The 14,044-nt window shown below is 44.9% G+C and overlaps 1 protein-coding gene across 9 annotated transcripts in view; it reads right to left on the bottom strand.

Annotated features, from left to right (window-relative positions):
• Window positions 1–3,472: 3,472 nt before the first annotated feature.
• The window catches only part of MAP4 (microtubule associated protein 4), a gene marked incomplete at its 5' end in the record, with an annotated part of 147,157 nt that continues 136,585 nt past the window's right edge, over window positions 3,473–14,044 (bottom strand). For 3 of the 9 annotated variants that reach the window (XM_077493579.1, XM_077493580.1, XM_077493584.1), the window contains 4 exon segments: window positions 3,473–3,551; window positions 5,704–5,785; window positions 7,387–7,464; window positions 12,681–12,773. In XM_077493579.1, coding sequence (XP_077349705.1) covers window positions 5,768–5,785; window positions 7,387–7,464; window positions 12,681–12,773 — 189 coding nt within the window. 9 annotated transcript variants of the gene reach the window in all.

Genomic DNA, 14,044 nt, shown 5'->3' with positions numbered 1-14,044 from the left:
AAGACACCTCTCTCTAAAAAAAACTGACCAAATGCACATTTACACCACTGCCATCCTAAGCCATCTGTGTTTGGCAGATCAAAATGTAGGCGGGTTTAAATGGACACATGTCCGTTCACAATCACCACTCCGTAGAGAAGAATGTAGGTTACTGGGTTGGGCCTAAAAAACTGACGGGCGGACCCTATCAGAACGTCTGTGTGAAAGGGGCCTTACAGCCACCGATTTGGATGTACAATAATTCTACAGGAACCTATATTTATGACATCACTCATGGGGCAGCTGTGGGTCACCCTTATTTACAGACACGGCTGTCCAAACTGGGTCCTCGAGAACCAGTAATTACCCACTATAGGCCAATCAGAACTTGAAAGCTGCCATTGCGGATATCTTCTAAAAATGTGCTCTCTCTCTCTGGTTTTCATGCAGATCCAATGACTTCAATGATGGCCAATGAATAAGTAATCAGAGGCAACCAACATTTTCAAAAGGCTATCAGCAATGGCAGCCTCCAATAACAGGAATCCATTAAAAGCAGAACTCTGGGTCCCCCCCCCATATTCAGTGGGACTGTGTGCCCACTGCATGGGTTAACTGTTCATTTTGGTCTAGGGCAGTGATGGCAAACCCTTGGTGCCCCGAGATGTTTTGGAACTACATTTTCCATAATGCTCATCTACAATTCAGATCGGAAATGTAGTTCCAAAATATCTGGAGTGCCAAAGTATGCCATCACTGGTCTAGGGGATGAGATAGCTGAGATATACTCACCTAACCTGCCAATCTTCACAGTGCAAGACTGGTTCCCTGCCACTACATTTCCCATGATGATGCTCATCTACACTGCAGAGCATCATGGGAAATGTAGTTCCAAAACATCTGGGGTGCCAAGGTATGCCATCACTGGTCTAGGGGAATTGATAGCCGAGATATACTCACCTAATCTGCCAATCTTCACAGTGCAAGACTGGTCCCTGCCACTTAAGGCCCACTTTAAAAAAACTGGTTAACAAATCTATAAAAATAACCAGTATATTTGTAGAAGATTTTTACAATTTTTACACCCCAATTCTAGCCTGAATGTAGATGCTGAGAATCAAATTAAACAGCTCTGAAAACATTTGGCACATTCCACTCAGGTGTTTAAAGCTGTTCCAAGTAAAGAAAAACCCAGAAAATTCAGTATGTTGTAATATATGGATTAAAGTCTAGACACCAGGCCATGGCACACTTATACAAATTTGCTGGGACATTCCATTTCCACAACTATGGACTTTATAGTGTAGTTGCCCCCCCAAAATATACCATCCTTCACTCTCCTGGGAAGGCTTTCCAGAAGATTTCGGAGGGTGTCTGTGGGAATTTGTGCACACTGGTTGAGGTCAGGTACCGATGTTAGAGAAGACCTGGAACACAATCAGCATTTCAATTCATCTCAAAGGTGTTCTGTCAGTTTGAGGTCAGGACACTCCAGATCCACCATGCCAAAATGGACAAACCGTGTCCTTATGAAGCTGGCTTTGTACACAGGGGCATGTGTATTATGCCATATGTTTGTGATCACTTTGCCACGATAATGAAATGAGCTTGTGGGGCATCATTGCAAAACCAATTGGCCTCTTTGTGGCTATAAAATCCTCCACTCATCTGGGAAGGCTTTCCACAAGATTTTGGAGGGTGTCTGTAGGAATTGGCGTCCATCTGTAAGGTCAGGTACTAATGCTGGTTGACCTGGCTCACCATTGGGGTTCCAATTCACCCCAATGGTAATCAGTAGGGTTGAGGTCAGGGCTCTGTGCAGAACACACACGCGTTCCTCCACATCAAGCTGGTCACACCATGTCTTTATGGTGGTGGCTTTGTAAACGGGGTCACAGTCATATCGAAATAGGGAGGGATCTTCAACAAATTGTTACCACAATGGACTAAAATGTCTTTGTATGCCGTTGCATTACCAGTAGCCTTGACTGGAGAAACCTGATAATTTAGAAGGATGTCTATAGGCTTTTGGCATTACAGTGCCTACGGGTCTACCTAAATTTGGAAGAGTACATTACAGACGAGTACATTACAGAGTGCATGAAAAGTGTGCAGTTTGAAGATAACACAGGAGATTATTTACTAAAACTGGAGAGTAAAAAATTAAGGTGCAGCTCTGCATGATAGCCAATCAGCGTCTAACTGGTTTCAATTAAGCTTTGGCAAAAAAACAAACAAACCTAGAAGCTGATTGGCATGGAGGAGCCCAGCTATGAGGAAAGATTACAGGAACTGAATTTATTCTCTCTTGATAAGGAGGAGATTGAGGGGGGATATGAGCAACATGTACAAATATATAGAGGTCCATATAGTGAACTTGGGTGTTGAGTTATTCACTTTACAGTCAACAAAGAGGACAAGGGGGCACTCTTTACATCTAGAGGAAAGAGATTTAATCTCCAAATACAGAAAGGTTTCTTCACAGTAAGAGCTGTGAAAATGTGGAATAGACTCCCTGCAGAGGTGGTTATGGCCAGCTCAGTGGATTGCTATAAGAAAGGCCTGGATTATTTCCTAAGTGTACAGAATATAACTGGGTACTAACATTTATAGGTAAAGTTGATCCGGGGAAAATCTGATTGCCTCTCGGAGGATCAGGAAGGAATTTTTTCCCCATCTTTAGCAAATTGGATCATGGCTCTGCTGGTGTTTTTTGCCTTCCTCTGGATCAACTGTGGGTATAGAATCGGGTATACGGGATTGTATGATTTATTTATTTTTTTGTGGTTGAACTAGATGGACTTGTGTCTTTTTTCTACCTAACTATATGCAGAGCTGCACCAAATTTTGGAACTCACTAGCTTTATTTAGTAAATCAACCCCATAATGTCTATGCTCTTTGGGGGTCACCAGTTCCCTCTTACCAGCTATGACTTCTAAAAGTTTACATTCTGAATCAGTGAAAGTTCCTCAAGGTTAGGAACATTGGACTCACACCCACCCATCAGGTATTGCTGCTGTGACTTCTGCTAGCCGATGTTCTGTGTCTGTGAAAGTTCCTCAGGGCAGGAAAATTGGACTCACACCCATCAGGTATTGGCGGCTGTGACTTCTCCTAGCCTGACATTATGTGTCGGTGAAAGTCCCTCAGGAGCAGGAACCCTAACCCTCACCTATCAGGCATCACTGCTACTATTAGCTCAGTGTGATTCTTACTTGTCTCCGGTATAAGAGCATTGAAGCCCTGGATTTCCCTTTGGTTGCCATCATCTACGGGAAGAGTCTCCTCGACCGCATTTTCCCGTGTGTCTGCTGCTGTAACCTCTGTAGGTGTCACTAGGTCCATGTTCTGTGAAGGTGCCAGTTGCTCCACCTCATTTTCCTGTACAGAAAAAAGAAAGAAAAAAGTAACAATGTTTTATTTCACACTATCAGAACAGGAGCGGGAGATTTTAACATAATCACTCAAAACACCCATGTGTGCGAGATTCTCACCTTTGTGCTGTCCTGAGGCTTCTGCTTCGTCACTTCTGTCTTCTTCGAATTCACTTCAGATTTTCCATCAGCAACCCCTAAGGAGAATGATGGAAGAGGTGTAAAGAGGGCCTTGAAGAGCCACTACATATAGTGAAACATATTATATTTCTTTAACTGTATGGGTTTAACCTTTTTGCTGCCAGAGTCATTTTTGCATTTAGTTTTCCACGCTTTTAAAAAAAAAAAATATTTTTTTAGGCCTGAACATTACATAAAATCCTCCAAACATATTTTATGAAAGCAAACAACCTAGAAAATAAAATACTGGTAGTTCCAATTTTTTTATGTCCCATATTACCGCAAAAAGTCTAGGAAATTTCAGTAAAAAAACCAAACAAAAACAAAGTGAATTTTAGGGCAAACGCAATACAAGACCCAGATTTGTGTTAAAATATAAAAGATGAGGTTGCACCAACATGTCAAACCTTAAATTTGTGTGCGCCCGTGAAATGGCGACAAACTTCAGTGCTCTATTTCCTATAGGAGACGCTTCAAAAGCTCCCTATACGTAGAGTTACGGTGGTGGTCTGGGACTAGAAGAATTGCTCAAATACCGGGGGGGGGGGGGGGGGGGGGGTTGGGGGGGGTGGGGGGGGTGTAATTTCATGTGCTTGGGGCAACTTTTTTTCATCCCATAGGGGACAAGAAGTTCTGTGATTTTAAGGCGATAGTTTCTCTTTAAAGTGGTTGTAAACCCTAATGCCATGTACACACGACCGGACTTTGACAGCAATTTCCGACGGAACGAATCTGTCGGACAATTCGATCGTTTGTGGGCTTCATCGGACCTCTTCTGTCTAAAAATCTGACGGACTTTAGAAATAGAACAGGTTTCAAATCTTTCTGCCGGAACCAGTTAGTCTGTATGCAGGTCTGACGGACCAACAACGGCGCAAGGGCAGCTATTGGCTACTGGCTATTGAAGCTTTTCTAGCCCCATCGTACATAATCGCGTTAAACGATCGGAACTTTAGTGTGATCGCGTGTAGGCGTTTCAGCGGAACTCCGTCGAAAAGTAGGTCAGAGTTCATTCCAAACAAAGTCCGGTCGTGTGTGTACGTGGCATTACAATCCACTTTTTGCAACAGGTAAGCCTATCATAAGGCTTACCTGTAGCTACCCAAGATATCTCCTAAACCTGCATGGTTTAGGACAGTGATTGCGAACCTTGGCACCCCAGATGTTTTGGAACTTCATTTCCCATGATGCTCCTGCACTCTACAGCGTAGTGGAGCATCATGGGAAATGTAGTTCCAAAACATCTGGGGTAACAAGGTTTGCCATCACTGGTTTAGGAGATATCCCCTGTATCTGCATGTGCCGACGTCCTGGGCACACACGTACTGAAGCAATGGTACGTACATGTCGTTTGCTTCAGTGAGTGTGCCATCATTGCAGCTCCAGCCACTCACAGCACCGGAGCCTTGATACCCAGATGCAACTCCGGGGAGAAATGTCGCCGGCCAATGCTATGTATGGGCAACGCAGCGAGGGCATGCAACCTGAGGTGAGTATTACATATTGAGCTAGTATGATATGCATACTAGCTCATTATGCCTTTGTCTTGCAGGTCTTTTTTTTTTTTATCATGTGGGTTTAAACCACTTTAGACTTTCTTTTAGACCCTGCATGTCTCCTCTGGGCTTCACTGAATGTATTGTAATGCAATCCAATCAAGTAAATGAATTAACATGAGCCCCTCCTACTGGCCTTGCAGCCTACTTAAAGTTGCTGCGGCAAGGATGCAAAGTGCTCTCCAACTGGACAAGGTGGAGAAGCAGGGCGGTGACAGCTGTTGGAGAACTACAAGTCCCATGAGGCATAGCAAGACCGACAGCCTCAAGCATGAAAACCAGAGGCATGATGGGACTTGTAGTTTTCCAACAGCTGGAGGTCCGCTAATTGCATATCCCTGCGTTAGAAAATGCAAACATTCTCTGAATGGTGACCGTATATAGTTGCCGTTCTCCTGAGTTCAGCCACTTGATGCGCATTCCGGAAGCAAGTGCAGATCACTGTAGAAGCGGTGAAGTAGTGCTGTCTACGACCGTGATTTCCAGCTTCCAGGGCCATCAACCAGGCATGCTAGATACAGTTATATTGTGCCAAGCTGCTCTGTATAAAATATCCATACCTGAAAATCCTTTATAAGCCAAAAACACGAAAACCCATACTTTGTATATTTACCAGTCTTGTGCTTGGTGCCGGGTTTTGATCCACACTTGGCAGCAAACTTTGAGACATCCATTTTTTAGTTTGTAATCTGCACCTGCAAAGAGGATAAAATGGAGCTATAAAAACGAGACAATCCTTATCAGAAGCGGGACCAGCGTGTGCGTGCGTGTGTGTGTGTACTATACAGACAACCCCCACAAATCTACACAACCAGATAGAACAAATTCATTGTGTACAGAAACTGCAACCTGAAAGGTAGACAAGGAAGAAAAAGATCAGAGCATTGAGGCGTTTTGGTTGAGACATCGGCGGCGGAAGAATCCACCTACATTAGCAGGAATCAAAGCCAGTGTTAGCCGAGCATGGCGCTCTCCCACCACCAATTATTTCAGATAGGAGGAAAGTGTATGGCAGAAAAACACCGGCCTGGAAAGCTTTAGGATGATATTGGTGGAAGGGGCACTTCCCCAGATGCTGAAGTGAAAAGGTAGATAGGCCAGCAAAAAGACTAGAATTAAAATAGGAGAAAAACATGGGAAAAATAAAAAAATGAACATTGACAAAAAATATTGGGGAAAAATACATTTGGGGAAAACAGTTTGACTGTCAGCAGTGCTGTAAGTGGGTGAAACTGTCAAACTATCTTATGAAAAAGGATAAAAGGAATGAGGATTGGGTTTTCACCTACAGGCATTTAGTCTCCACACCGGGAGGGAGGGATAACAGCCAGGCTAGACACACTTCCCAGGGTTTACAGCAAGTAGAGAAGAGCTGGGAGGGAAAATGGGTGCAATCTACAGCTAATAATTGCAGCAGAAAAGCAATCCAGCGATACATACATGGAGTGTTGGAAAACCCCATTTAAAGGGTCTGTCCTCCCAGTCCTGATTTAGGATTCAACTTAATTTATGGATTATGTTGCACTTGGTGGCGATCTCATAATCAGCACGGTGGGTGTACAGACCCAGGAACTCTGCACAGGGATGGTGGGAACCCTCATAATGGGCACAGCGGGTGTACAACCCGGGAACTCAGCACAGGGATGGTGGGAGCCCCCTCATAATGGGCACAGCGGGTGTACAGACCCAGGGACTCAGCACAGGGATGGTGGGAGCCCCCTCATAATGGGCACAGCAGGTGTATAAACCCGGGAACCCCCTCATAATGGGCACAGCGGGTGTATAGACCCGGGAACTCAGCACATGGATGTTGGGAGCCCCCTCATAATGGGCACAGCGGGTGTACAGACCCGGGAACTCAGCACAGGGATGGTGAGAACCCCTCATAATGGGCACAGCGGGTGTACAGACCCAGGAACTCAGCACCGTGATGGCGGGAACCCCTTAATGTGCACAGCAGGTGTATAGACCCGGGAACCCCTCATAATGGGCACAGCGGGTGTACAGACACAGGAACTAGCACAGGGATGAGGGAACCCTCATAATCAGCATGTCAGGGAACCAAATATCTCAAATCTAGAGCGCCTGAGAACTACAGGAAAAAAAACTTGCATCTTTAGCATCTACTGGTCAGTTTTGACTAGCCTGGTCCTTCACTATAAACCTGAAGGTTGATCCCAGTAAGGAGTTCTTCTGCCACAGAGTCATAGTATCAGAGCCTGGCACGTGTGATAAGTCTAGGAGAGGATGCATAAGTGAAGACAGGAAAACAGGAGAGGGATGCCCCATTACTCACATTGGCACTGCCAGTTTTGTTGCTGCTGGATGCAGGTGGGCGGGCAGCACCCGCAGATGGCTTTGTAGCGTTTGTTACCTGCAAATAATAAATTGTTTAGCTCGTTCTCACAGTGAGGTGACCGACTGCAGGGGAAGCAGTAAAGACAGCAGGCAGTGACAGTATAGGTAGACTCAAGAGTAGCAAAGATAAAATAATTCTCAGTGCCTTCCCATCAGTATTATGTCTCCAGGCGTTATAAGTCTTCAGTCAAAATAAATAAATAAAATACCATAACTAAATATATAAAAAAAAAAAAATACAAATTAAGGAGCTGAGCTAGACCTTCACATTCACCTAGAAGCCAGAAGGAACAGCGAGTCCCAGAACTAGGCCAACACTTCACATACGGATGGAGAATCAGACAACTCACAGAGAACTATTGCTCAGCATGGATATAAAACATTCCATCTATTCTGGAAAAGCTTGTGATAAACAAAGATACTTTATCATATACAAAGCTAGATATGAGAACACCATGTTAATTTTCCCAAACATATGGATAGATATTTATATATAAAAAAAGAAAGCCTACCCCTAATAAAAAATAAAAATAAAAAAAGGTACTTCTGGAGAAAATCCTGCTCCATGTTCCCCTCAGTTTTTACACGCAAGGCCCAACTACTACTACTACATTACATGGTCCCTGCTCAGGGGGGGAACCCCATGCCAGATTGGCTGGTCCCTGCTCAGGGGGGGAAACCCACGCCAGATTGGCTGGTCCCTGCTCAGGGGGGAGGACCCCCACGATAGATTGGCTGATGCCTGCTCAGGGGAAAGGACCCCCAGGCCAGATTGGCTGGTCGCTGCTCAAGGGGGGACAGGGGTGGACGACACCCCAGGCCAGATTGGCTGGTCCCTGCTCGGGGGGGGGGGGGGGGGGGGGGGGGCAGACCAGATTGGCTGGTCCCTGCTCAAGGGGGAACACCCCCAGTCCAGATTGGCTGGTCCCTCCTCAAGGGGGAGGTCCCCTAGTCCACATGCACAGGGACCAGCCAAACAGGAGGACTCTCAGTCCATAGGCTTGTCTCTGATCAAGGGAAGGACCACAGTTCAGTCTGACTGTCCCTCCTTTGGCTCAGGTCATTTCGTATAATAGGTCTTTATACATGTGGGCAGCACTGGAAGGAAACTGTGGCAGCATATTCCCCAGGAAAGGAAAGTGTTCTGTTAATATCTAATAATCCCAAAAAGATAATATAGTTGAACTTAAACATCACAGTAATGTCTATTATAACAGGTGGACAATTACCAGCAATGCATTCAACAATTTAACCTTTCCTATGCAAGTCAGCAACTAGTATAAGAATGTTTCAGTAAACGGTTCGGATACAAATTATACACACACACCCAATAAACATGATATGTATGAATATTACTCTACCACAGGGTCCAGACCCCACCCGGACCATGCAGCTGAAATCTCCACCCACCACCGCTTTGCCAAATCTCAGAACACCAGATTACGTCTGGTCTTTTACGTCGCATGATTGTGCCATTCCAATATACAGCCAGCAGAGAAAGAAAGATCTGTTACTCTGAGAAAGGTACAGACCTCACACATCCTCATGTTGCAATCAATTGAATCCATAAAAGGGATAACTGGCCCCGGTCCCCCAACCAACCCCTGCCCACAGCCGAGCCAGGCGAGTTAGGGCATATACAAAAGATGCCAATATTTTTAATACATCGCTCAGTGTCTGCCAACCCCCTCCTCCAATCAATACACTGGCTCCCAATGACCCAGCGAATTAAATTCAAAATACCAACCGCAACATACAAAGCAATTCACAACTCTGCCCAGAGCTACGTCACCAATCTCGTCTCCAAATTGTCCTCTCCGATCTTCTCAAGTCCTCCTACTCTCAAGCTCTCTCGTCTCCTCCTCCTCCCATGCTTGTCTCCAGGATTTCTCTAGAGCCTCTCCCATCCTCTGGAACTCGCTACCTCCACTGGTCCGGCTATCCCTCTACCCTTGCTACTTTCAGGCGACCCCTGAAAACCCATCTCTTCAGGGAAGCCTATCATGTCTCCAACTAATCTCCTACCACTTCCATCAGCTCATTCCCCACAGGTACAACCTTGCCTATTAGATTGTAAGCTCTTCTGAGCAGGGCCCTCTTAATCCTCTTGTATTTTATTGTATTGTATCTGTATAGTCTCCTTTTATATTGTAAATGCTGCGTAAATTGTTGGTGCTATATAAATCCTGAATAATAATAATAATAATAATACACTGGTATTGAGTCCTTCCTGTACTAATTGTGTGTTCATGTGTTATGTTGTTATATTGTGTTGTTTAAGCCTGGGTATGCCCAACAGGCTTTGTTTGGTATAACAATTTTATAAAAAGAAAGAAAAAAATATCAGCTTCCTAAAAGAACATTGACCAAACCGTGGTACCTATAAAAAAAAAATAAAAGTATACAGCGCATGAGAAAATTGAAGCATTCAACTGCAGCAGGCGGCACAGGAATTTCTCCGGTCGGCCCCTTACACACGTTTATAAACCTAAAAAATCACAGAAGTGTTTCAATATGGCTGACACCACGATAAGTTAAAACATTACGTACATGTCCCAGCACAAGTGACAACCTGTAATGATGGGGCTCTGGGGTTACACATAGGAGGGGGGAGGCAGGAGCTGCCCTCGAGATCATGAAAACAGATAACTTATATTCACTCGGAATGGGACCCGGAAGCCAGCGAAGAGAAGTGTAGTAGCGTCATCTACTATATATATAGCGCGTTTCAGCTTCCCACAGATATGGTATAGAAATGTTCCACCCAAAAACTTAAATGTATTTTATTGGGATTTTATGTGATGGACCAACACAAAGTGGCACATAATTGTGAAGTGGAAGGAAAATGATACAAATATGTCAAAAGTGTGTGTGTGTGTGTGCCCTTTGTATTGGCGCCCCCCCAAAGTCAATACTTTGTAGAACCCCCTTTCTCTACAAGTCTTTTTGGGCGTGTCTCTACCAGCTTTGCACATCTAGAGAGGACATTTCTGCCCATTCTTCTTCTTCTTTGTAAAATATCTCAAGCTCTGTCAGATTGGATGGAGAGCGTCTGTGCTCAGCAATTTTCAAGTCTTGCCACAGATTCTCAATGGGATTTAGGTCTGGGCTGTGACTGGGCCATTCTAACACATGAATATGCTTTGATGTAAACCATTCCATTGTAGCTCTGGCTGGATGTTTCGGGTCATTGTCCTGCTGGAAGGTGAACCTCCGCCCCGGTCTCATGTCTTTTGCAGACCAACAGGTTTTCTTCTAAGATTGTCCTGTATTTGTCTCCATCCATCTTCCCATCAACTGACCAGCTTCCCTGTCCCTGCTGAAGAAAACCATCCCCACCACGTGATGCTGCCACCACCATGTCTCACGGTGTGGATGGGCAGTGTTAGTTTCCCCCACACATCGCGTTTTGTTTTTAGGCCATAAAGTTGAATTTTGGTCTCATCTGACCAGATCACCTTCTTCCACATGTTTGCTGCCCCCTCCCCCACATGGCTTCTCACAAACTACAAACAGGACTTCTTATGACTTTCTTCCTCCAATGTCTTTCTTCTTGTCACTCTTCCATAAAGGGCAGATTTGTGGAGAGACGACTAATAGTTGTCCTGTGGACAGATTCTCCCCCCTGAGCTGTGGATCTCTGCAGCTCCTCCAGAGTTACCATGGACCTCTTGGCTCTTCTCTGATGAATGCTCTCCTTGCCCGGCCCGGTCAGTTTAGGTGGACGGCCATGTCTTGGTAGGTTTGCGGTTGTGCCATACTCTTTCCATTTTCCGATGATGGATTGAACAGAGCTCTGTGAGATGGTCAAAGCTTGAGAGATATTTTTTATAACCTAACCCTGCTTTATACTTCTCCACAACTTTATCCCTGACCTGTCTGGTGTGTTCCTCAGCCTTCATGATGCTGTTTGTTCACTAAGGTTCTCTAACAAACCTCTGAGGGCTTCACAGAACAGCTGTATTTATAGAGATTAAATCACACACAGGTGGACTTTATTTACTAATTAGTTCACTTCTGAAGGCAATTGGACTAGATTTTTGTTAGGGGTATCAGAGTAAAAAGGAGCTGAATACAAATGCCCCTCCCACATACTTTTCACATTTATTTGTATCATTTCCCTTCCACTTCACAATTATGTGACACTTTGTGTTGGTCCATCACATAAAATCCCAATAAAATACATTTATGTTTTTGGTTGCAACATGACAAAAATGTGGAACGTTTCAAGGGGTATGAATATTTGTTTTCGAGGCATACATAGTTACGTCGATCTAATCTGGACAAAAAGCTCCAATAATGGGGGCAAAAATTCTCCAAATGACAGCAAAGATCAGGCATCTTTTTTTTTTTCCCCCACTGACACCGGCACCTTTTATACTCCCAATGGCTATAGACCAGCGCCGCCCCCCCAAAAAGTATGAAGGGCAGAAAACTGGCCCTTTGTTTAGACAGTTTGGAGACTCCTGTTCTATATGGACATCCTTACATATAGGAAACCCTTACTAAGGAAGTCAGGACTTCCCGAAAACAGACTGAAATTGCCTACAAACTGCCTTAGGCTCGGTTCACACAGCGGGCGGCACGACTTGCAGCGCCGCGACCTGCACACGATCAGCGGCGACTTGCAAAACGACTTCTGTATAGAAGTCAATGCAAGTCGCCCCAAAGTAGTACAGGAACCTTTTTTCTAAGTCGGAGCGACTTGAGTCGCTCCTATTAGAACGGTTCCGTAGTACAGAACGGAGCGCGACTCGAGACGGGGACGCGAGTCGCCCCTGTGTGAACCGAGCCTTAGGGCGATTTAGTTTTCATCTTTGCGCTTGCAGGGCACGGAGTCTCAGCGATTTACTGAAATAGCGAGCCATTAGAGGGTGCATCCAGACATCTATATAAATACATTCAAAATACGGAACAGCAAAAAAACACAAAGCGCGAGTTACATACTTCAAAATATGTCAACATGTGACCTCGATTAATGTAAGTTTCTGGGAAAGTGACATATACAATAATGCAGCGATTTGATTTCTCAGATGCAGACCCCCCCCTCCCCCCCCCCCCCAACACACAAAATGTAGAAGAGGGTCTCAGGATGAGGACACCCCCACATTGGGCAGAGAACGCTTCCTGTACATGGAACTGGCACACAGACATAGTTAGTACAACATGCAGAAGAGCCACAATATGGACATTAGAGTACACAGAACAGAGAAGCCCCCAGACCATACTTACATTCCCACCACCAGGAACATGCTTAATATTGTCCTTTGAGCCACACTTGGACTGAACATGGCTGTAGTTGGCTTTTTTGGAGACAATCTGGACCTGGAGCGTGACAGGATGAAGAAAAAAACGACAACAGAAGTGGAAAGGTACGGTTAGAAAAATCACATGACGCAGAAAACAGGAGAGGACAGTGTTATCAGGATGACGGGAAGGAAGGTGACATGAAGCAGACGAGAGAACAGAGAAGCGGACGAGCGGCTGTAGAGACATTTTTTTTTTTTTTCTGTGCCAAAGACATACAAAGTCATTACTGTGATCCGCCATCGCACACTGCAGCGCCAGCCCGCTCACCGTACAAGGGAGCTCAGTATTTCGTCACAGATTTGGAGTGAGATTTGGTGATGTCACAGAGTTAGAAACATGCAACTTCTACACAACTCATTCGTAAGAACGGAGGCGGTGTGACATCACAATGGTCCCAGATAACACGCGGCGGCCATCTTGCCTATCACACGCATGATGACACTTACTGTCCCGGCAGACCTGTCCAAAATCCCATCACTGCATAATCCAGTTAACCCTTTCCTGTGCTAGCCAAAACTTTTTTTTTTTTTTTTGACTAGTTACACTTCTAAAAAAAAAAAAAAAAAATGTACCTGTTCCAAATTGCATACAAAGTCAATTTAAAGAGGAACTGCAGTTCACTCACATAATTTGTAATAAAAAACATCTTTGCCATTCTGAAGCTTCTCTCCCATCGCTTTGCATATTTTATATATACTGTGATTCTGTACTTGCCAAATATGCTTCAGAGCTCTCCCTCCGCTGAGTCTGGCTGCGGCCATTTTAACTGTGGGCAGCTGATACTGCTGCCTGTTCACTTCCTGGATTTACACAGAGGCACAGCTCCAGCTTTCATTGACCCTCTTACGACTCATTTCCCCCCCCCCCTCCTGGCAAACTCTCACTCTCTCGAAACAAGGGCAGAGGATTTAGTATACGGAAAGATGAAAAAATGACTGAAGTTCCACTTTAAGAACAAACCTACATAACAAATCTTGTTCGTAACCCAGGGAACTGCCTGTACTGTGCTGCTCAATGTTCTCCTTGCTGGAGAGGAAGCTGTACCAAACGACCTGCACTTCAAGGATCTCCCCGACTCCAATGGGAATGGCAAGTGTGGACGTAGGGAGATCCTTGAAGTGCAGGTCATTTTTTATACTCCTGTTCTGTAGGCTCATAGCCTGAATATCTGCAGTGAGAGATCATAAAATAGTGCTGCCTCCAACTGCTAGTTTCAGATTTGGTGATGTCACTACTGTGCTGCTCAGTGTTCTCCTTGCTGGAGAGGAATCTGTACCTGAGGGCTT

The sequence above is a fragment of the Lithobates pipiens genome, unplaced genomic scaffold (assembly GCF_037356315.1).
Source record: "Lithobates pipiens isolate NorthernLeopardFrog02 unplaced genomic scaffold, aLitPip1_a1.2 Scaffold_19, whole genome shotgun sequence".
Lineage (NCBI taxonomy): Eukaryota > Metazoa > Chordata > Amphibia > Anura > Ranidae > Lithobates > Lithobates pipiens.
This window is presented reverse-complemented; position numbering and strand designations above follow the sequence as displayed.